The 24,756-nt window shown below is 48.9% G+C and overlaps 1 protein-coding gene across 1 annotated transcript in view; it reads right to left on the bottom strand.

The window, feature by feature from the left end:
* The window catches only part of LOC127046013 (cathelicidin-related peptide Oh-Cath-like), a 35,995-nt gene extending 19,435 nt beyond the window's left edge, over positions 1-16,560 (bottom strand). Inside the window, exons 1-2 of the mRNA XM_050942909.1 lie at positions 16,381-16,560; positions 13,729-13,836 (exon numbers count right to left, since the gene is read on the bottom strand). Coding sequence (XP_050798866.1) covers positions 13,729-13,836; positions 16,381-16,560 — 288 coding nt within the window. The remainder of the gene's footprint in view (positions 1-13,728; positions 13,837-16,380) is intronic.
* Between the last annotated feature and the right edge of the window lie 8,196 nt (positions 16,561-24,756).

Genomic DNA, 24,756 nt, shown 5'->3' with positions numbered 1-24,756 from the left:
CAGAGCTTTACTCATCCACTCTGTCTGAAATTCCTCTAGAGTCAATTGGCAGGCACGCGACGCTGTTTCTGATGGTGCCACTCATAAATCTAAGGGGAATGTACAGTGCAGGAACAATGGATAAACACACGCCGGGCTGCTCCCAACAGGCCATTTTCCAGGGTTTCATGCCCTTTGTGTCCCAAGCGATGGGGCTCCCCTGTCACCATTGGAGGGCATTGTTCCAAAGCCTGAGGCCTCTCGCTATCAGGAGGTTTTCCTGTGATTCAGCCTAACTTTTCCTTTTCTTTATTTTATGCCATTGCTGCCAGTCATACCCCATATCCCACCTCTTCACTTTGTGTGAACCCCTCTGCCAGCTGCTATCATGTCTTCTCTCAGCCATCCCTTAGGCTAGCAATCCATGGTTAGCCCTTTTAATCTTTACTCACAGGTTGATCCCTCTATCTCCCTGGTCGGGTTGACTGCTGGTCTCTGAATTCCTCCCAAGTTGGTCAGTCCCTTTCTGGAGGCAAGGTGCCCAGAGCCAAAAGCAGAATCCTAAGGCCTGAGCCTGCTGACCCTTATTTCATAGAATAGAATCTCAGGGTTGGAAGGGACCTCAGGAGGTCATCTGGTCCAACCTCCTGCTCAAGGCAGGACCAATCCTCAGACTGATTTTTCCCCAGACCCCTAAGTGGCCCCCTCAAGGATTGAGCTCATAACCCTGGGTTTAGCAGGCCCATGTTCAAACCACTGAGCGCCAAGTCTGTTCAAGTCAGCAAAGTTACTCATGAACTAAGCTTCTGTCAAGCCATTGAGGGAGGGATGGTTACCTCTCTGCGCTCTGACATCATGGCTTCACGTAGACATCCCCAAATGTGTACTGGCTCTTTTTGTCTCTTCCAGATCGTTAATGAAACTGTCTACAATAAGTCTGAGCCTCGGATCAAACCATAACGTTTCCCATTGGACAGAACCCACAACTTCATGCCCCATTTCTTCCTTATCCTTTATTTACAGTTGACCAATTTTCAGTGCACATGGCTGTATCCCTACCCAGGCCAATCTGAATTAATTTTGAGAGTCAGATTTCTTGAGACAGTTTCAAATGCTTTATCAAAAACCAGTTATATCACAGTGACCACTTCCTATTCATCCACTGCTCCTGCAGTTCGGTCAAGCACAGCAATCAAACTATCAGATCTCTTCTGTGTGATTAGAGCACGTTCTCTGTGTCCTGAGTGGGGCCCTCGCAATACTTTCCCTCCTACACAAAACACAGTGAACAGTGTGGCCGGTATTGCTGGCTGCGAAGCCCCCTTCATCAGGATTCTGCTGCGGGATACGAACAGGAAGTCTCAGGATTCTTTCTTCAGCTCATTTCTTGCACATTCTGGCTGATCGTTTAGCTATGGTTTTGTAATCCAGGCAGGACAGACGGGGTTTGTAACTGATATTTCCATCCTTCCCTGGGTAATACGTATATTAAAACTGGTGCCAGACAGAACTGGGCAACAGTGTCTTCATACCACTTGCTTCTCTATCAGTCGGTTGCTGAAATGCTACAAGTTTTGGACCTGTCTTATAACACTCCCCTATTAGCCTATCTGATCCCTGAGTCATGCTTTTCTTTAATCCACTTCTTCTTGTTATTACTGATTTGTATTATTATAACACCTGAATCGCAAAACCATCCTTTCTCTAGCCCAACTTTCACCCTCAGCCCCAGGGAGTGTCTCTTGCATGCGCCTCTCTGGGGTTTAGGTTAGATGCAGAATAATACTTGAGTCACAGTTTGGATGTTGATCATTGAATTTGGCTAATGGTTTGCAAAATCTGTCGATTCCTTCTCTGACTTCAGGTAAGTCACTTTATCTCTCTGTTCCCCATCTGTAAATAATGATCCTTCTTTTCTCCCACTTTTCATCTGAATTGCCTGTTTAGACTGTATGCCCATAAAAGTATGTTCTCTTTCTATCTGTATGTACTGCGCCTAGCGCAATAGGGCCCTGATCTTGCCTAAAACCTGTAGGTGCTGTGTCATGTAAAATAATAGAAGAATGAGATGCATTGTGGTGGAGAATCTGGCCCCGCCTTTAGTCTCTGATGCTCTACTGAATAGTGGTTGCTCTGAGAGTCCCTTAGCAGCTTCCTTGCAGCCCTAAAGTTTAGCACTGCTCAGCAAAGGGGCCTGCAAATATTTGCAGTCTCCTTCTTGCAGGTGCATCTGTAACAAGATGTTACTTTTGTAGCAGTCAGATGTCTCCCTGCTTTTTCCTTGCAGGTCTCCAGTGCAAACCTGATTGCTGACCCCTGCTTATCCTAGAACTCCTGCTTAACTGAAATTTGGGGGTGTCGTCCTCTAGGTTTGCCTTGGGTTGACAGGGTGTCTGCACTAAATTCTGAATTTCCAAGCGTGCAGCACAGGCTCCTCCAGCTTAGGAGACTGACCAGCATTTATCCTTCATTGCAGTCCTAGTCCCTCAAGCAGCCTGTCTTCAGACTTCACTGGTATATCTTCGCCACACTACAGGTCCTCTGAATGTGGAGGGCAGCTGCCTCCTTCAGAGCCTTTGGGGAGGCTAGCCCTGGCTCCGACCCTTCCGCCCACAGCTAGAGCCCTGAGACCCCCTCCTCCCCCCTGCAGCCGGAGCCACAAGCTCCCCACCTGGAGAAGCCTGGCGCCACACCCCCCCCCTTGGCCACAGGAGCCCCAGGCTGGCTGAAACCATGAGCACCCCCCCACCCCTGCCTGGAGGAGCCCTGCCTGGGTCTCCCTGCCCCAAGGAAAAGTGTTTGTTAGAAGATACTTTTGATATGCCCCATGCAGGTTCCAGGGTGGCCGAGGAGGTGGTATGTGCCTTCTCAGCCACCCTGGAAGCTGAATCGGGCATAATAAAGTAAAAACTTCACCACCAAACCCACAACTTGGGGGTCCTGTGGCTGCAGCAGTGCCGGGGGAGGTAGAGCCTCCCATGGCCTGTTATACCCACTGCCTATGCATGCCACCCGTACTGCTGGGCTGCTGCCTTCAGAGCTGGGTGGCCGGAGAGGGGTGGCTGCTGGCTGAGGCTCAGCTGTGCAGGCAGCAGGGCAGAAGTAAGGGTAGCAAGGCCAGGAGTGGCGCCACTGTTTTTGCCGCCCTAGGTGGCAGCACTCCTCCTCTGAGCATTCGGCGGCAGGGGTCCTTCTGCTCCGTGTCTTCTGGGCACTTTGGCGGCAGGTCCCAGAGTGAGTGAAGGACCCGCCGCCGAATTTCTGCCGAAGACCCGGAGCAGAAGGACCCCCCTGCAGGGCCGGTGCAAGGAAGTTTCGTGCCCTAGGCGAAACTTCCATCTTGCGCCCCCCCAGCCCTGCAGCAGCTCCTCGCCCTGAAGTGTGCCCGCCACCCCCGTGGCAGCTCCCCTCCCCCTGGCCCGAGGAGCCCTGCAGTACCTCCCCACCCCAGCTCACCTCTGCTCTGCGTCCTCCCCGAGCACGCTGTCCTGCTCTAATTCTCCTCCCAGGCTTGCGGCGCCAAACAGCTGATTGGCGCCATAAGCCTGGGAGGCGGGAGAAGTGAAGTAGCAACTGCGCAGTGGAACCCCTGGGCTGCCGGTGGCACGCTGACCCAGGCATGGGTGGCAAGCTTGTAGAAATTTTGATGGTGCCCAGAACCTGCCCCCCAAACTCCGTCCCCACTTGTCTAAGGCTCTGGGAGGGGTTTGGGGGGAGAGCTCTGGGGTACAGGCCCTGAGCTGGGGATTAGGGTGCAGGAGGGGTGCAGGCTTTGGGATGGAGTTTGGGTGCTGGGTGCAGCCTCCGGGCTGGGGTAGGAGGTGGGTGTGCAGGAGGGGGTGAGGGGTGCAGGCTTTGGGATGGAGTTTGGGTGCAGGCTGGGGGTGAGGGTGTAGGAAAGGGTGAGGGGTGCAGGCTCTGGGAGGGATTTTGGAGGTGGGAAGGACTGTGTGGGAAAGGGGAGGTGGTGCACACTCTGGGAGGGAGTTTGGGGATAGGAGGGAGCGCACCAGCTCCAAATATTGCTGGAGCAGGGCCTCCAGCCCTGAATACTCCTGGTGCTCGAGCACCGCAAACAGACATAACCTGCCCCCTATAAACCCTGGGCAGCCGGCTGCTGCGGCGGCGCCCTGAGCCAGGGGACACCCTGGGCTGCCGGCTGCGGATGCTGCCGGCAGCTCCGAGTCCCTCTCGATCCCAGCAGCAGCGGCCACTCAACCACTTAAAAAAAATTGGGGGGTGCTTTTTGGTGCCCCCAGATCTTGGCGCCCTAGGCAACCGCCTAGTCTGCCTAAATGGTTGCACCGGCCCTGCCCACCCCCGCTGCTGAATTTCCGCCGAGGGTGGCAAAATGCCACCCCCCAGATCCTGCTGCCCTAGGTGACCGCCTAGGGTCGCCTAGTGGAAGTGCCGGCCCTGAGCGTGGCAATACCATACCAGAGCTGGGCTCCTGGCTAGCAGCTGCTGCTCTCCAGCCACCCAGTTCTGAAGGCAGCGTTCACAGAATCATAAAATATCAGGGTTGGAAGGGAGGAACCTCAGCAGGTCATCCAGTCCAAACCCCTGCTCAAAGCAGGACCAATCCCCACACAGATTTTTACCCCAGATCCCTAAATAGCCCCCTCAAGGATTGAGCACACAACCCTGGGTTTAGCAGGCCAGTGCTCAAACCACTGAGCTATCCTTCCCCCTGTTGCCATCAGCCACAGAGCAGAAGTAAAGGTGACAATACTGCGATCCCCTGCAATAACTGTGACGCCCCCCCCCACTGCTCTTTTTTCAGTCAGGACTCCTACAGTTACAACATTTTGAAATTTAAATATCTGAAATCATGAAATTTATGATTTTTAAAATCCCATAACCATGAAACTGCCCAAAATTGGACTGTGAATTTGGTAGGGCCCTACTTTTCAGGCTCTGGTTTATTTGGAGACAAAGTTAAGTGGCGTTAACATGGAATTATAGGACTGAAAGGGACCCTGAGAAGTCTCTAGTCCAGTCCCTGCACTCATGGCAGGACTAAGTATTATCTAGACCAGGACGGGCAAACTTTTTGGCCTGAGGGCCACATTGGGTTTCTGAAATTGTATGGAGGCCAGTTAGAGGAGGTTGTGCCTCCCCAAACAGCCAGGCATGGCCCGACCCTGCCACCTATCCGATCCCCCCGCTTCTTGTCCCCTGACAGCCCTCCCGGGACTCCTGCCCCATCCACTTCTCCCTGTCTCCTGCCCGCCCCCGGAAACCCTGCCCTCCCCCCACTGCCCAATCCAACCCCTCTTCTCATTCCTGATTCACCCCCTGGGATCCCTGCCCCACCCAACAACCCCTTCTCCCTGTCCCTGACTGCTCTCCCGGGACCCCTGTCCCTAACTCCTACCCCCATTCAACCCCCTTTTCCCCGCCCTCTAACCGCCCCGATCCCTGACCACCACTCTGATTCCTGACTGAGGCCCTGGACGAGGACTGCTGTGATGTATATCAGTGATAATAAATAATTTTGCCATGAATTTTTCCCTAGAAATGGCTCTTTGGGGTTTTCAAACATGCTGTGTCTGTTACACACATGATACAAATATCTCAGAACACTACATACCCATAGTGACTTATGTGTGAGTTGTTTCCTGTTGTATTGGACAGTCTGTGATTTACCCTACACAGAACTATAGCGCCTTTCCTTTCTCGGGTTATGCTTTCGTTAGAGGAAACAAAAGATAAATGGCATAACTGTGCCTGGAACTCCCTGCAATGGAGATTATAATATTTCTCTAGACCCAGTGTTTCAGGAATGCTGGGAGGGTTAATTAGACAATGTCTGAATATGTAAAATGTAATATAAATTCTGCTATTAGAGTAAAGAACTCCGACCTGAATGAGCTAAGTGCTGAGGTTATTCAGAACAGGTCTCCTGCTCTCACCTACACAGCACTGGAACGTTATGGCAGTTGCAGGTTTGTTTCCCAAATGGGATGGTATTTCTTTTGCAAATGCAGGAAACAGAAGTTAGTTGGATAAGATGCCCAGCGGTTTGCTCACTGGAATAGGGTTTCTTGTCCATTTCTTTGCTGTGCTATGTAAAAGCCCAATTCCACAGTATTGTGCAGACAGACAGAACCTGGTACCTATCTAGCACCCCATTGTTTTCTATGGGTCCCTGTGTGCACAGGGGTCTGTCCTCTGGAATGACTGCAGATCTGGGGCCTAAAAGTTGGAGCTCTTGCAATGTTCAGAGTAGAAATATGGTGCATCTTTTAATAATGAAGATAATTGACCACAGGAACAATATACCTCGGGATGTTCTGGATTCTCCATCACTTGCAGGCTTTCAGTCAGGACTGGATCTCTTTCTAAAAGAGCTGCTCTCGCTCAAACAGAAGTTACGGACTTGAGGAAGAAATGGTTGGCTGAGGTTCTTTGGCCTGTTCTGTGTTCCATAGCAGGTCAGACTAGATGATCACAGGGGTCCCTGCTGGCCTGAACATCTGTGACTGTATGAAAGCTATGAAGGTCGGCAGCAACACTTCAGTAACACATCTGTTGGCTTCCAAATTCCTTTCTCAGGGAGAGCTTGGAAGCTCCCTCATCTTTGCCTCTCCTTACAATTGCATCATTGTTAGCACAAGAACCTGCTTCTCTGCAGCTTCTATCATTTGGACCAGGCTTCTTGCTTCTCTCTCTCCATCAGATGATATTTTGCATGAAAATTCCAAATCCACTCAGTCCCTGGGCTTTACCAGTGCCTCTTACATATCAAATGCAGTGAGAAGTTTAGTCAGATAAAGACAAGTGAGTGTTGCGCCGAAGTGCATCGAGCAGTCTGAAATGTGAGCACAAAGTTGTCAGTCTGTCCACCACAACACACACACACACACACACACACACATTTTTTATCTAAAGTCTCCCAAGGCAGACCCACCTTCACACACAGTGGATCAAATCATATCCTACCTATGGATTAAATTCCCTGATTGTAAAAGTGCCTCTTGATCTATAGAATTTAATGGAGTTACTACCATCAGGTGAAGTTCCCAGTGATTATAACCTGGGTGCCTAGAGATGCAGGTACATTTGTCCCAGGAGGATCACTAGCAGAGTTGATGTAGTGAGATATCTCCCTGGCGGTGGGTTTCCCTGACAGAGAGCCGCAAGGGCTGTTGCACTCCAGACACTGAAAGCCGTACACTCTTGTGAATGTGGGGTGTGCGCCTAACCCCATGATTCCAGCTGATCTGAGTTCCCATCTCTGCTAGTCCTGGCACATTTGCCAACAGATATTTCCTGCAAAGGGAAGCAACAGCTTTTGGGAAAACCCAAGTTCACAAACAACAAATCCCCCAAGGTCAGAGTGACAATCTGGGGTGTCCTAGTGGGGCAACATGACGTCCCTTCCCAGCACTGGATGAGGAGAGGTGGCATGGTCCTGTTGGTGGGTCACTGTGACCACGGCAGCCAGCACATTCACTGCTCAGCAGCAGACCCTGAGCTGAGGGAGAAGAACTGCATGTGACAGCTACTGCGACCCCCTGCAGGATCTTTGGGGACCAATGTATTAAACCTAGAAATAGCTTCGGGATTATGGTATTCTACTCTCAGTTAAGGGGAGTCACTAAAACTGAACCATTCTAAAGAGGCACCTGCCCCTGGACAGGTTTTCATGCACTGGTTCAAACTGGGGTTTCCAGAGACAAGCAGAGAAAGGGCTTTTGGTATAAATAACTGGAGTTTAAACTGACACGGATTCTGATCCAGCAAATGGACAGGGCCTTCTGCCCAAGGGGGGCCCCAACCTTTGCAGAAGTGTTAGAAAGACTTTGGCCTGGCAGGGACCCCATAAGACTGCTGAGTGATTCCTGGAATCTTTATTGTGTACGTAAATTGTGGGTGCCAACAAACGAGGGCGGAGGGGCAAGGGTATCAAAAGTGCAGTTAATGCTGAAACTATTCCAGAGCTTAACTATCCTTATAGTTAGAAAGTATTTCCTGATATCTAACCTAACTCTCCCTAGTTGCGGATGAAGCCAATTGCTTCGTGTCCTATCTTCAGTGTTCATGGAGAACAATTGATCACCATCCTCTTTACAACGGCCCTTAACACATCTGAAGACTGTTATCGAGTCCCCCTCAGTCTTCTTTTCTCAACACTAAACATGCCCAGTTTTTTCCCCTTTCCTCATAGGCCAGGTTTTCTGGACCTTTTATCATTTTGGTTGCTCTCCTCTGGTCTTTCTCCAATTTGTTCATGTATTTTTTAAAGTGTGGCATCCACAACCAGACACAGCACTCCCGCTGGGGTCTCACCGGTGCCCAGTAGAACGGAACAATTACCTCCTGGGTCTTACATATGACATATCTCTTCAGACACCCCAAAATGATATTCAGCTTTTTCAAAATAGCATCCTGTCATTGGCTCATATTCTGCAGTATTACCACCTAGCCAGTCATTTCCCATTTCGTATTTGTGCATTTGGTTTTTCCTTCCTTGGTGTAGAACTTTGCACTTGTCTTTACCGAGTATTATTTTGTTGATCTCAGAAAAGTTCTCCAAGGTGATTTTGAATTTTAATCCTGTCCTGCAAAGTACTTGCAACTCCTCTCAGCTTGGTGTCCTCTGCAAATTTCTTAAGCATACTCTCCAGTCCATTATCCACCTCATTAATGAAAATATGGAATAGTAATGGACCCAGGACAGACCACTGGAGGACACCATTAAATACACCCTCCCAGTTTGGCTGTGAACATTCATAGCTACTTTTTAAATATGTTTTTTCAACTGGTGTTGCACCCATGTTGTAGTATTTCATCTTCACCACATTTCTCTCATTTGCTTATGCAAATGTCATGTGGGTCTGTGTCAAAAGCTTTACTAAAATCAAGATACAGCACATCTCCTGCTTCACCCTATCCACTGGGCCAGTAACCTGACAAAGAAAGGAATGAAGTTGATTTGACATGATTTCTTCTTGACAAGCCATTTCGTCTACTACTCATCATGCTGTTATATCCTAGGCACTTACACAGGGATTGTTTAATGGTCTGTTTGAGTAACTTTCCAGGTATGGAAGTTAGGCTGACTGTCTGTAATTCCGCAGGTCCTCTTTGTTCCCTTTGTTAAAGAGAGATACCAGAGGCATTCCTGTTTTTTTCCTATGTTCTTGGGTTGTTGTTTTCTACTCATCCTCAGCAATTTGTCCATGTTTCGACTTTATAATATTCAGGTCACTAAAGAGTGCCTGATGCAGCCATTTTGCCTCTCTTGAGACTTCATATTTTGATGACTTCAGCTGATAGATTTTTAAGGTTAGAGCATAAGGGTGGCAGAATCAGGTTTGTTGTCACATCAAAGAGCTGGAGGGTTTTCAGTCTGATGGAATTTGTACCTTTAATGACCCTGCTTTGGGATTTTGTCCCTGTGGGTTGGTGTACAGGAAGGTGGGAAGGGAGCTGTGGAGTCCTCTTTCATTATCAACACCATGCTGAAAGCTGTGCTGGGAGCCTGAACTCTGTACGGGTGTGCCTGGTTGGGAGAAACCTTGGAGCAGCCCCATCTTGTTTTTTAGGGAAAAATTCCCCCCATGGCAGGGAGTCTGCAAAGGGACCTGAGCACTATCAAGCCTTTAACACAGGACATTGTCAGTCCCTCCTTGCTGGAGTGTACTGAACCAGCAGGGAGTGATTTCTTTGGGGCTACCTGGGTCATAAAATCAGTAGGACAGAGGATGTTACCCACTTTCTGGCTGGAACCTGCAGTAAATCAGGGAGGCTGAGGGAATGAATCCACGATGGATGTGACTGTTAACCCATTTAAGATCCTCAGTGACTATATCCAGGGCTTGCATGTGCTATTTAAACCCATGCCTTTAGGGCCTCAAGGCCAATTTTGCCATCTTGTGGTGGATGAATGCAAATTCCAGTTTCTAAAGCATTACATGCCGTGAGTACTAAATTTTCCAAAGTGACCATTGATTTTGAGTGCCTCAAAACTTAGAGAGGCTTTGAAGGGGCCACATTTTCAGAGGGAAGCTGCTCAGCATTTTCTGAAAACCAGGCCCCTTTGAGGACATCATGTGTTGGGCACCCACAGTGGCTAGTCACTTTTAACAAGTTGACCCTTACTGTCTGGATCTCTGTAGCAACAGGGGAGGCGTTGGCAGGGCTGCCCAGAGGATTCAGGGGCCTTGGGGCAAAGCAATTTTGGGGGCCCCTTCCATTAAAAAAAAGTTGCAATACTATAGAATACTATATTTTCATGGGGGCCTGTCATAAACAGATAGCTAAGGGTTAATGTCTCTTTCACCTGGAAAGGGTTAACAAACAACACCTAACCAGAGGACCAATCAGGGAACAAGACTTTTTCAAATCCAGGTGGAGGGAAGTTTGAGGGTGGGTCCTTCGTTCTTGGGCTGTTCTCTCTCTTGGCTCTGAGAGGGACCACAAGAATCTCCAGGCTCCCTAATCTTCTGTTTCCAATTTGTAAGTACAACGGTAGAAAGACAATAGGCTTTTACATGGTTTTTCTTATTTGCAAATGTGTAGTCTGCTGGAAATAGTTTAAATTGTATCTTTTCTGGATAAGGCTGTTTATCCATTTTCTATAAGCTAAAAGACCCTGTAACTGTTTACCATCTAAATTGCAGAGATAAACCTTTTACTTTTTGCTTTCTTTTTTTATTAAAAGCTTTGCTTTAAGACCTGTCTGATTTTTTTTCTCCTAGTTAAGGCTTGAAGAAAGGGAGTCTGCACTCACCAGGGAATTGGTGGGGGGAAGGGAAAAAGAGCAGGGAGGGAAAGGTGAATTTCCTCTTTGTGTTAGATTCACGGAACTTGAAGCTGTATTGCCTCTGGGAAAAAAGGGAAGAAAAACCTGCTCTCGGCATTTATCTGTGTATCTCTCTCCAGGGAAGAAGGGAGGGGGGAGTGGTGATTCAAGGATTTGAATTACGGTGATCTCCCAGGGTACCCAGGGCGGGAAAAATCTGGGAGGAGGTAAAGAGTGGGAAGGGAATGGTTTATTTCCCTTTGTTGTGAGACTCAAGGAATCTGGATCTTGGGGATCCCCAGGGAAGGGTTTGGGGACACCAGAGTCTATCAGGCGCTCTACTTAAGTCCTGATTGGTGGCAGCCTATCAGATTTAAGCTGGTAATTAAGCTTAGGGGAATTCATGCCAGTACCCATATTTTAGACGCTAAGGTTCAGATTTGGGAATTATACTATGACAGGGCCCCTGTGGGGCCCGGTGCCTGGGGCAAATTGCCCCACTTGCCCCCCTCCCTCCGGACAGCCCTGGGCATTGGATCTCTTTAATGAGGATGGTGTGTGACTCCTAGTCGAGGGTGTTCATTGGCCAGTAGCACAATCAGGTGACTCACTCCAGTTCATGTCCCTATCTCCTCCCACAATATGGAGAAAGAGGACAACAGTATAGGTTTGCAGAATGCCAATTTATTATGCAGAGGAGCCCTGTGGAGCAGCACTGCAACAGCTGCTAAGCAGCTGATAGAAGCAGATACTCTGAAGGTGTTCAGATTGTTTTAAGCCTTGCTTCCGATGGTGCTTCCAGTGGAGGAGAAACGGAGCCACAGCTCGATCTGGCAGCATCGGTTCACTTTCATCTCCTCTCTCTTTGGATCTTCTTAGCCAAGGAAACCAAATAAACCACTAACAATGCTTCTCCCCCAAGTTCCCCAGCGTGTGACGACTTTAGGCTAGAGAGAAAAGGGGTCAGGGTCAGAATCTCCACTCAGACTGAACCCGTCTCCTGCAGGTCCGGGGCTGTTACTTTGTTCTCTCTTGTGTTTCATTTGTTATTAGCAATGATTAGAGGCCCCAACTTTGATCAGGGCTGTGGTAATCGCTGTACACATGCACAGTGGGAGACAGTCTCTGCCCCAAGGGGCTTACAGTCTAGATAGACAGAGGGGTAAAGGGTGAGGAGGTGACAGTGTGACATGCCTGGGGTCACACAGCTGGTCAGTAGCAGAGCAGGAAGTAGAGCCCAGGTCTCCTGAGTCCCAATCCAGTGTCCTCTCCCCAGGAGCACATGGCCTCTGTGGAGCAGCACAGGGCATCCGACCAGTGTCACTGTGGGCCTAGGTGGCTAGTGGGGGAGAGGAGTAGCCCTCAGGGGTGAGTGTAACCCCTGTAAGTGTAAGAGAGTGTAAGAGAGTAAGGGCTCTTTGACAGAGGGTGACATTGTTCGGTGACTCTGAGGGAGGGGCAGGAGCTTGCCTGCTGCAGGGACAGGGTGCAAGGGCCATGCCATTGAAGGCACAGGATTATAAACTCGGCCATTATTCCCTCCCTCTTTGCTGTCTGTTACCCTTACGCCCACCTTGGGCAGGTCCCTGTTCTAGGATAAGAAGGAGGGGCCATGCTGGGGCCTTTTATCTGGAGTGTGGGACAAGGGGCCATTCAGTGTCTGCATCGTACAACGTATGTAAATGTCACTGCCAGATGAAGCCAGGTGGTAAGGAGCCTCCCCAGCCCACCTGCCCTTGCCCCGCTCCCAGGCACCATATGGAGCTTTAGGTTTCTTACTTATCCCAGTGAGATTATAATTTGCTCCCTGCGGTTCTGCTGGCGGCTGAAGGTTCCATCTCCAGGCTCGTGGGGCAGGAGGCCTTTGCCAACTCGCTGCCAGCAGATGAGCTGGACACTTGTTCTGGGGACACTTGGTCACTGTGAAATACCTGGCCAGGATCTCAGCAAGGGAAACCCTTAACCCTGCCTCAGCCCAGCCGTGAGCAGAGAGGAGGCCGTCTAGGCCACTCACCTCCTCAGATGCCTCCTCACATTTAATAATGATGGAAGGGGGGTCCTGTTCAGTGGAGAAGAATCCAGAGCAGTCTTTGACCAGCTGCAAGGGAGAGAAAAGAGACCTCAGGTACTGTCCGGGAGCGCTACCGCTCAGGCCACTCGCGTGTGGAGACCTGCTTCCCGATGTGGGTTGGTCACAAGTTCAGCAGGAGGTTGGGAGGCTCAGCCTCCAGCCTGGTTTGGACATCACAGTGGATCAGGACCCCGTTGTGCGAGGAGCTGTACAAACACAGACCAGAAAGAAGGTTCCTGCCCTGAGAAGCTTTCATTGTAAGTAGCCTTTGCTCATATTGAATAGTTCTTTACTTTGCAAGCAGTCACTGTGCGATTCCTTGTGTACTCCAGCTGCGTGAGAGGGGCCATTCAGGAGACCTGGGTTGAATTCTCCTCTCTGCCACTGTCCTGGTATGTGACCTTGAGCGAGTCACGTCACCCACTGGTGACCCGGGGATAAGAGCACTCCCCCCTGGCCAGCCTTTCTCGGTCTGGTCTATTTAGATTGTGAACACTTTGGAGCGGGACAGGGACTGTTTGTGTTTGTGCAGCACCTGACACCATGGGGCCCTGATCTCATTAGGGACATCAAAATGCTAGTGTACCATGGATAAGATTTTACACAAGCTGCATCCCCTTCTCCTTGTGCCTTCAGTGAGGGTTTCCCGGTAGAACAGTGCCCCCATTGACAACAGCAAACCAGAGATTAAAAATCATCCAGTCCTATAAGTAGGGGTTGGATGAATGGATGGATGTTGTTTGTGAATTGATGTAAGGATCAGTAAACAGACTACTGCAGAAAGGGCCCTGGCCCCTGGCCCCATTCCTTCCTTTATGTCTCTGCTGGAAACACACATTTTCTGTGAGGCTTTGAGACCTGACAGATGCTATTGGTCAGCTTAAGGTGCAGAGGGAGGTGTCTCCCTGCAGCAGATGATCCTTACCCCGTCTTCTTTGAATTCACACTGGCTGGGGTCGCGTTTCTCTGATACCAGGCACACTGTCTCTTTCACAGTGAAGGTCAGCGACTGGATAGTTTTTGAAGACACGTCCTAAGAAGAATTCAATGAAAGAACAAAATAAACTTTCACTGTGAGCAGCAAGGCACCAGGCTCCACTTTGGCCTTGTAATTCTATTAATCTTGTATTACAGTATTGCCCGGCGGCAGGAAAATGATGGTGACTGCCCCGGGGAGGCGGGGCTCTGGCTGTCAGCCCCAGAGTGGCAGGACTCCATCTGTTCCCTTTCTCCCCTCTTGAGCCCTATCCGTCAGGGCTAACAGCCAGAGCTCTTCCAAAAAAGCACCCAACTCCTGCCTCCCTTGACGAATTCCCATGCCTCCCTTGCGAGGCCCACCCCGTCTTTTGAGAACCGTTCCTCTAGTCTACTGAGGCCATCAGTTATTGATAATCATTCTCAGCTCCTGTCTAGGGCCTTACATATTTCAAATGCAGTTGAAACGTTAATGCAGGAAGGCAACTTTATATGCCATGGGCTAGATCTGGTGCAGCTCCATTGTCGCAAGTGAAGCCGATGTGCACCAGATGCAGGTCTGGCTCATGTCTCTCCATCAGTAGGTTCAGAACAAATCATTGGAATCTTCCAATTCTTCCCCCATCTCCTGCCTTTCTCTTACACAAACACTGAGTGACGGGATTTTCTATGTGCTCTAATTCCTGAAAGTGCGATTCTGGTGAGAAATGACATGGTCCAAGTGAGGTTCTGGGATTCCAGGGCTTATTGCCTCACGGTAATTTTCATATGTAGGTTCCTGTTTTGCAGAAGTTACTTGCATGTGCCAATGTTTGCAGGATTGGGCCCCAAAGTGTCCTCCTTTTGGGCCTGATCGGGTACCACTCTGAGCACTCCTGTGTGGGGCTGAGTGCCCTCAACTTCCACTGACCTCACTGCGACCAGAGCGGAACAAGCCTGTCATTAAACGATGGTCATTTCCCTAGCTGTCAGTCCTGCAAACCGAACTTTGCTCTGAAGCTCAGGCCGTGCTTTTCCTTCTCCTGCCTCAGCGTGGGAACGCAGTAAACAAGCTGCTGTTGATGATGCAAGAAAAGGAACAGAATCCAGCTCCTGCTCCGCAGAGCCAGCTGGAGTACAAAGGAGAGAGCATTTCTGTTAGCCATGGGCCAGGATTTTAGAGCGTGGCTGGTGAGTTTATGTGCCTTGTAAGTGGGCGCCCGATTTGAGATCCTGAATGGGGCCTGATGCTCAGAGGGCAGGTGCTCAGCATGTTCTGGAAATCAGACGCTTAAATAGTGTTTCAAATTGGGCACCTGAAATCACTTTTCGCTTTCAAAGCCCTTGGCCAACAGCTCTGATTGCATACGCAGAGGGAGCAGCTCTGCTGAGCAAGGGGATGCCAATTTGGGGCACACTCATGTTTCAGAGCAGGTAAAAAGGAACATAAGCTTGAACTGAACATAAACAGTAACTCAGGCAACTTTTCCAGTCAGCATAGGTGTCAGTAAACAGGGCATTAATTAAAAATTACATACATTAGAAGATAGGATAGTGTATGCTTATTTTGATTGCCAGGTATTGCTCTGTGTCTCAGTTTCCCCTTCTAAAATGCAGATAATAATACATCTTTTCTCCACCCTTTGCCTTATCTATTTAGATTGCAAAGTTCTAGGCAGGAACTGTCTCTTGCTATGTATTTGCACAGCACCTAGCACAAAAGGGCCGTGGTCTTGGCTTGAACTCTAATGCTACTGGGATATAAATAATATCTCAATTAGGTCTCTCCGGGAAGAACAGTGCCAGCACTTTGTTACCACTTAATAAATAATGACACTAAGGGACTATCAAATGTCTATAAACCTGCTTCTACTGCTAAATTTGAATTCTCTGCGCACGGAGACCCCGGGAGGGCACTGAATTCAAAGAATTTCTCCTCTGAAGTCTTTTTAAAGCTTCAGAAATCCAAGCCTTCAATGATCAATCAGTATTTATTTGTAAAGGCTCAGAACTCAGACAGGAAAAACAAAAGTATTACTTTAAGAAAATTCAAGAACTGTAAGCCAATCCCATGATTTTTTCAGGGCAGACTCATTCTCTTTGAACACTTCTGGCTGGTCACCCCCTTTGTGCCAGGTGCTGTACAAATACAGATTAAGATGGTCCTTGCCCTGAATTGCTCAGAGTATAATTCAAATGGAAACCTTCCCTGCCTGCTGAATCTGAATGAACTGCTGGTGTCAGGCCCTTCCTCTGCAATGGGACCAGGAAGCTGCTGTGTGGTCATACAGGGAAATCGCTGTCTGGCTGCTACCCGTCCCTGCACATATTTCACTCCCTCTTTATAATCAATTTTGGCCATGCTGCTTTCAGTGACTCCAGCTGGCTTGTCGATAAATTCCCTGTTGTTCCCCTTCCCCATCTTCTGCCTACTTGGATTGTGAACAGAAACTGTCTTTCATGGCACCACCAGAAATCAGCCCTGGATAACGACGAGGCTGCAAATACCATCTGTAGGTACAGGAGTCTAGCATCAGAGGCAGCGATTTCCATTGACCTGCTCCACGAGCTCAAGCGGCATCATATATGCACAGGCCACAAAGCGATTCCCCAGGTCACTCACCCAGTCTGGCTGCGGCTCAGCTTCCAGGAGCCGATAGGCCAGTGTTGTGCCTGGCTCTTGGTTGTAGATCTGAACTGCAGCTAAAACCGCAACCTCGTGGCTTGGCAGAGGGGATGATGGTGGTGTGGAGGCTGCTGTGACCACCCCGACGAGCAGCAGGACTTTCAGGCTGGTCTCCATCCTGTGCCCTGTGGCATTCAGTGAGAGCTGGGTGGGCAGCCCAGTCTCTCCCTGGGGGAAGCCCTTTTATACACTGCCTCCTCCGTGTGGGCTAGTGCCTCATTGGCTACCTGCTTCGGTCCTCCCTTAACGGGTGGCTTTTCTCCGTCCATCTGCAGGACGTTTCCATTGGCCACCCTCCAAGGCAGGAACAGGGAGGAGGTCGGTCAGAGGAAAAGGAGGATTTGCTGAAATCATGTGCACCAATTTCAAAACAAGCTCTGGTGGTGGCTATGGTTCTATGCTGATTTACACCACTAGAAGACCTGTCCCCTAAGGTCCAGACAACCAGAGCTTTACCCCACAGCTCTCAGTCCAGAAATCGCACAACATGCATTCCCCTAGAGCCAGTCAGTAGGTCCAGGTAATTGGTTTTGATGGTGCCACCACTAAATCCAAGGGGAACGTACAGTTCATCGACAGTGGATGACCACAGACCGGACTGCTCCTGGGAGGCCAGCCTGCTCTTTTGTATCCCTAGCAATGTGGCTCCCCCATGTCCATTAGGAAGACTCTGTTATAAAGCCTGAGAGATTTTGCTATCATGAAATCTTCCTATGAGTCAGCCTAACCCGTCCCTTCTTAATGTTATTCCATTGCTCCTAGTCATACTCCTAGCCCCCTTTAGAAATGTATCCCCCTCTCATGGGTTAAGTCCTTTGTAGGCTACTGCCATGTTTTCCTTATCCTGTATTCACAGATGGCCAATTTTACTGCATGTGGCTGTGTCCCTGCCCAGGAAAAGTTGAATTAATTTTGAGAGTCAGATTTTATGAGACGCTGTCTTAAATGTGTTACCAAAAGCCAGTTATATCCCATCGACCACTTTCTCTTCATCCACTGGTCCTGCAGTTCTGTCAAGCACAACAATCAAAGAGTCAGACCTCTTCTTTTTATGGGATTAGAGCACGTTCTCTGTGTCCCGAGTGGGGCCCTCGCAATACTTTCCCTCCTACATAAAATACAGTAAACAGCGTGGACAGTATTGCTGGCTGTGAAGCCCTCTTCATCGGGATTCTGCTACAGGATGAGAACAGGAAGTCTCAGGATTCTTTCTTCAGCTCATTTCTTGCACATGCTGGCTGACCGTTTAGCTACGGTTTTGTAATCCAGGCAGGACGGACGGGGTTTGTAACTGACAATTCCATCTCTCCCTGTGCGGTATGTGAATTAAAGCTGGTGCTGTGCCATGCGGGGTTGGGTGGCAGTGAGCTCGGACCACTTGCTTCTTTATCAGCCAGTTGCTGAAATGCTAGAAATTCTTGAAGTGTCTTATAACACTCCCCTGTTAGCTCATCTGATCCTTGTACCTTGATAAAATTTAATGTACTTATTATAATGATTGTAAAACCGTAATCACAAAATCATATTTTGTCCAGCTGAAATTTCCCTCTCAGCCTCTTGCATGTGCCCCCCTGGGGTATAGCTTGATGCAGACTGGTACTTGGTCACAGTTTGGATTTTGATGACTGAATTTGGCCATTAGTTTGCAAACTCTGTCAACTGCATGTGTGACTTCCAGCAAGTCACTTTATCTGTCTGAGGCTCAGTTCCCCATCTCTGACTAGGGATCCCACTCTTCATCCGTATGGCCTGTTTAGAGTGAACACTCATAAGGGCAATGATTCTCCTGTCCTACGTGCATGTACAGCTCTTAGCATAACTGATCTTGGTTGGTATGTGTAGGTGCTAGTGTCATATGAAATAAGAAGCCTGAGGCTCATGGCAGTGAAGAATTCAGCCCCCAGTCTTTAGTTTCTGATGCTCTATTGAATAGCGGTTGCTCTGAGAGTCCCACTGCAGCTCTGTTGCAGTCCTAAGGTCTAGCACTGCTCAGCCAAGGGGCCTGCAAACATTTGCAGTCTCCTTCTTGAAAGTGCATCTGTAACAAGATGTTCTCTTGTATCTGTCCGATGTCTCTGTGCTTTCTCCGTGCAGCTCTCTACCACAAACCTGACCACTGAACCCTGCTTATCCCAACACTCCTGCTTAATTGAAATTTGGGAGGTTCTTCTTGGTTTGCCCTGTGTTACAAGCAGGGCCGGCTCCAGGGTTTTTGCCGTCCCAGGCAGCGGGCGGGGGAGGGGGAGAGCCATGATCACCATCGGCGGCAGCTCCACTGTGCCGCTTTCTTCTTCGGTGGCAATTCGGCGGCAGGTCCTTCCTTCCAAGAGGGATTGAGGGACCTGCTGCTGAAGAGCCCGACGTGACGCCCCTTCCCCTTGGCCGCCCCAAGCACCTGCTTGCTGAGCTGGTGCCTGGAGACAGCCCTGGTGACCAGTGTGTCTGCACTACAATGAAATCCTCCGAGCACGGAGCACAGGCTCCTCTGTCTGAAACACAATCTGGCCTTGAGAAACTGACTCACATTTATTCCTCGTGGCAGTACAAGTCCTTCAAGCAGCTCTTTCTCCAGATCTCACTGACATATCTTCCCTGTACGCCCAGTCTCCCAGATCTGGAGGGAAGCTGCCGTTTTCATAGCCAGCCAGCACAACTTCTTTGTGTCTCCCACTCCCCGGATTCTGGAATCCAGCCCCTCCTTCCAGGACCAGCCAGTACTGATTTCAACGCAATCCTCCCTGCTCATATGGTCCCCACAACCATGCCATGCTGCAGGCTCCTCCACAACTCCCCAGCTCTCGGCCCCGGAAGAGCGAGGAAGCTGCACCTACATGCCTTGAACTCCCTTTCCAAAGTTTGGAGGATCCAGAGCACAGAGATCGAAGCCTCAGATTTCAAGAATCCCACTTGTTTTCATAGAGCTTTGTGTGCCCTCCTGAAGCCTTCAGCTAATGAGAGACCCCTAGTTTGCATGGAGTGCTTTTAAGACAGGTTAGTTTAAAGAGGACCCTGGGGCCATCTCAGTACAGGCTGGCCTTAAAGACTGTCCTCATCAATGGTGGCTACCAGCCAACTCCAGGCTTCATTCCTGGTTATGGTGCTTGGCGCAATGGGACTCTGATACCGGCCCTGAACAGGGACTGCTGTGATGCAAATCACTGATAATAAATAATTTTGCCATGAATTTTCCCCTAGAAATGGCTGTTTGGGGATTTCAAACACCTGTGCCCATCACACACACAATAGAAATATCCTAGATCACTACACACCCATCGTGACTTACACGTGTGTGTTGTGTCCTGTTGTGTTGAACAGTCTGTGATTTACCCTACACAGAACTATAGCGCCTTTCCTTTCTCGGGTTATACTTTTGTTAGAGAAAACAAAGATAAATGGCATAACTGTGCCTGGAACTCCCTGCAATGGAGATTATAATATTTCTCTAGACCCAGTGTCTCAGGAGTGCTGGGAGGGTTAATTAGACAATGCCTGAGTACATAAAATGTAATACAAATTCTGCTTTTAGAGCAAAGTACTTTGACCTGAACGAGCTAAGTGCTGAGGTTATTCAGAACGGGTCTCTCTCTCACCCTCACCTACACAGCACTGGAATGTTATGGCAGTTGCAGGTTTGTTTCCCAAATGCGATGGTATTTCTTTTGCGAATGCAGGAAATAGAAGTTAGTTGGGTAACACCCGCAGTGGTTTGCTCACTGGAATAGGGTTTCTAGTCCTTTTTTTTGCTGTGCTAAGTAAAACCCCAATTCCACAGTATTGTGCAGACAGACAGATCCTGGCACCCATGTGGCACCCCATTGTGTCTACATTGCGGTCCATGTGGTGCAGCATTCTGTCCTTTAGAATAACTGCAGATTTGAGGCTTAAAAGTTGGAGCACTTGTACTGTTCAGAGCAGAAATATGGGGCATTTTTGAATAGTGAAGGTAATCGACCATGGGAACAATTTACCTCGGGATGTTCTGGATCCTCCATCACTTGCAGGCTTTCAATCAGGACTGGATCTCTTTCTAAAAGAGCTGCTCTCGCTCAAATGGAAGCTACAGAGTTGAGGCAGAAATGACTGGCTGTGGTTCTTGGGCCTGTCCTATTTTCTGCAGCAGGTCAGACTAGACGCCCACAATGGTCCCTGGTGGCCTTAACAACTATGACTATGAAAGCTATGAAGGTCGGCAGCAACTCTTCAGTTACATATTTTATGTGGTTCCAAATTCCTTTCTCAGCAAAAGAAGCTCCCTCATCTCTGCCTCTTGGAAGCTCCCTCATCTCTGCCTCTTCTTACAATGGCATCATTGTTAGCACAAGAACCTGCTTCTCTGCAGCTCCTGTCAATTGGACCAAGCATCTATCCGTCAGATGATATTTTGTATAAAAATTCCAAATCCAGTCGGTCCCTGTGCTTTACCAGTGCCTCTCACATGTCAAACTCAATGAAGAGTTTAGTCATCTAATGACAAGCGAGTGTTGCCCAGAAGTGTGTCTAGCAGTCTATAATGTGTGCACAAAGTTGTCAGTATGTCCTCCACAATACACCTTCACATTCTCTCTCTCTCTCTCTCTCTCTCTCTCTGTACACACAGTCTCCCAAGGCAGACATGCCATCACACACAATGGAAAAAATCATACCCTACCTGTGGGATAAATTCCTTGCTGGAAATAGTGCCTTTTGATCTGTTGAATTTAATGGAGTTATGCCTGTTACCATCAGGTGAGGTTTCCATTGATTATAACCTGGGTGCCTAGAGGTGCAGTTACATTTGTCCCAGGAGGATCACTAGCAGAGTGGATGCAGTGAGATATCTCCCTGGCAGTGGGTTTTCCTGACAGAGAGCTGCAAGGGCTGTTGCCCTCCGGACACTGAAAGCCGTACACTCTTGTGAATGTGGGGTGTGCACCTAACCCCATGATTCCAGCTGATTTGAGTCCCCAGCTCTGCTATCCTGGCACATTTGCCAACAGATATTTCCTGCAAAAGAAGCAGCAGCTTTTGGGAAACCTCACGTGCACAAACAACAAATCCTCCAAGGTCAGAGTGACATTTAGGGGTATCCTAGTGGGGAGATATGACGTCCCTTCCCAGCACTGGATGGGGAGAGGTGGCATGGTCCTGTTGGTGGGTCACTGTGGCAACGGTAGCTACCACATTCACTGCTCGGCAGCAGACCCTGAGCTGAGGGAGAAGAACTGCGTGTGACAGCTACTGCGACCCCCTGCAGGATCTTTGGAGATCAGTGCATTAAACCTAGAAATGGCTTCGGTGTGATTGTGTCCTGCTCCCTGGGGGAGGGGACCAGACCTCCTCCCAGAACTACAAAGATTCACGGGTTGATTAAGGTGAGTCACTAAAACAGAACCATTCTAGAGAGGTATCTGCCTCTGGATTGGTTTCAATAGATTGGTTCAAACTGGGGTTTCCAGAGACAAGCAAAGAAAGGGCTTTTGATATAAATAGGCTGAGTTTAAACTGACACGGATTCTGATCCAGCAAACGGACAGGGCCTTCTGTCCAAGGGGGGCCCCAACTTTTACAGAAGTGTTAGAAAGACTTTGGCATAGCAGGAACCCCACAAGACTGGTGAGTGATTCCTGGAATCTTTAGTGTGTGCGTAAATTATGGGTGCCAAGGAACGAGGTCGGAGAGGGAAGGGTATCAAAAGTGCAGTTAATGCTGAAACTATTCCAGAGCTTAACTATCCTTATAGTTAGAAAATATTTCCTAATATCTAACCTAACTTTCCCTAGTTGCGGATGAAGCCAATTGCTTCGTGTCCTACCTTCAGTGTCCATGGAGAACATTGATCACCATCCTCTTTACAACGGCCCTTAACACATCTGAAGACTGTTATCGGTTCCCCCTCAGTCTTCTTTTCTCAAGACTAAACATGCCCAGTTTTTTCCCCTTTCCTCATAGGTCAGGTTTTCTAGACCTTTTATCACTTTCGTTGCTCTCCTCTGGTGTCTCTCCAAGTTGTTCATGTATTTTTTAAAGTGTGGCACCCACAACCAGACACAGCACTCCCGCTGGGGTCTCTCCGGTGTCCAGTAGAATGCAACAATTACCTCCTGGGTCTTACATATGACATATCTCTTAAGACATCCCAGAATGATATTCAGCTTTTTCAAAATAACATTCCGTCATTGGCTCATATTCAGTTTGTGATCTACTGTAACCCCAGATCCATTTCTGCAGTATTGCCAGCTAGCCAGTCATTCCCCATTATGTATTTGTGCATTTGATTTTTCCTTCTTTGGTGTTGTACTGTGCCCTTGTCTTTACTGAATATTATTTTGTTGATCTCAGAAAAGTTCTCCAATTTATCAAGGTGATTTTGAATTTGAATGCTGGCCTGCAAAGTACTTGCAACCCCTCTCAGCTGGGTCTCCTCTGCAGATTTTATAAGCATACTCTCCACTCCATTATCCATCTTATTAATGAAAATATTGAATAGTAATGGACCCAGGACAGACCACTGGAGGACACCATTAAATACACGCTCCCAGTTTGACCGTGAACATTCATAACTACTTTTTGAGTGTGTTTTTTCAACCAGCGTTGCACGCACCTTTTAGTATTTCATCTAAACCACATTCCTCTCGTTTGCTTATGCAAGCCTCACGGTGATGGGGGGAGGGCCCATATGGTTGGAAAAAGGCAAATATAGTGCCCATCTTTAAAAAAGGGAAGGAGAATCCAGGAAACTACAGACGAGTCGGCCTCACCTTAGTCACTGGAAAAATAATGGAGCAAGTCCTCAAGGAAACTATTTTGAAGCACTTGGAGGAGAGGAAGGTGATCAGGAACAGTCAGCATGGGTTCACCAAGGGCAAGTCATGCCTGACCAACCTGATTGCCTTCTATGATGAGATAACTGGCTTTGTAGATATGGGGAAAGCAGTGGACGTGATATATCATGATTTTAGCAAAGTTTTTGATACGGTCTCCAACATTAATCTTGCCAGCAAGTTTAAAAAAGTATGGATTGGATGAATGGACTATAAAGTGGACAGAAAGCTGGCTAGATTGTCAGGCTCAATGGGTAGTTATCAACGGCTTGATATCTAGTTGGCAGCTGATATGTAGCCAAGTGCCCCAGGGGTTGGTTCTGTGGCCTGTTTTGTTCAACATCTTTATTAATGATCTGGATGATGGGATGGATTGCACCCTCAGCAAGTTTGCAGATGACACTAAGCTGGAGGGAGAGGTAGATATGCTGGAGGGTAGGGATAGGGCCCAAGGTGACCTAGACAAATTGAAGGATTGGGCCAAAAGAAATCTGATGAGATTCAACAAGGACAAGTGCAGAGTCCTGCCCTTAGGACAGAAGAATCCCATGCACTGCTGCAGACTGGGGACCAACTGGCTAAGCAGCAGTTCTGCAGAAAAGGACCTGGGGATTACAGTGGACGAAAAGCTGGATATGAGTCACTAGTGTGCCCTTGTTGCCAAGATGGCTAATGGCATATTGGGCTGCATTAGTAGGAGCATTGCCAGCAGATCGAGGGAAGTGATAATTCCCCTCTATTCAGAACTGGTGAGGCCACATCTGGAGTATTCGTCACGGAGTCACCGGGCGATGCTCTGGAACTGCTCCCCACCAAGCCAGTCAGGACTTTGGGGAGCCTCCTCTCCCTTGGAGAAGACTTGTTCAGGGCAAGTCTTCACCTCCTGGGTCTCTCCTTGGAGCATTCAGCATCCTCTGCCCCTCCGTGCACTTCCCACAGCGAGCCCGCCCCAGCAGGGTCCTAGGGAAAGCCACAGGGTCCTGCACCCCCACTTTGCAGTCTGACGTGACTCTCAGCTAACCAGTAAAACAGAGGTTTATTCGATGACAGGAACAGGGTCTAAAACAGAGCTTGTAGATACAGTGAACCGGACCCCTCGGCCGAGTCCATTCTGGGGGGCAGGGAGCCAGACCCCCATGTCTGCACTTCACTCCTTGTCCCCAGCCAGCTCCAGACTAATAACCCCCTCCAGCCCCGTCTGTCTGCTCAGCCCCTTTCCCGGGCCAGGAGGTCACCTGACCTCTTTGTCTCCAACACCTTCAGCTGGCATCTTTGCAGAGGAGGGGCCCAGGCCATCAGTTGATAGGAGACAGAGGGCCAGGCATATAGGTGCACTGGCCACTTCCTCTGCAGCAATCACACACCCTTATTCCACCACCTAGATACTTAAACGCTGCATAGGGGACACTGAGGCACCAACACAATATTCAGAGCAAACCTTAAGAACATTCCCAGTTCGTCACAGTATTTCATCCAGTTCTGGGCCCCCCACTCTAGAAAGGATTTGGACAAA

This window comes from Gopherus flavomarginatus, chromosome 2, assembly GCF_025201925.1.
Source record: "Gopherus flavomarginatus isolate rGopFla2 chromosome 2, rGopFla2.mat.asm, whole genome shotgun sequence".
Classification (NCBI taxonomy): Eukaryota; Metazoa; Chordata; order Testudines; family Testudinidae; genus Gopherus; species Gopherus flavomarginatus.
This window is presented reverse-complemented; position numbering and strand designations above follow the sequence as displayed.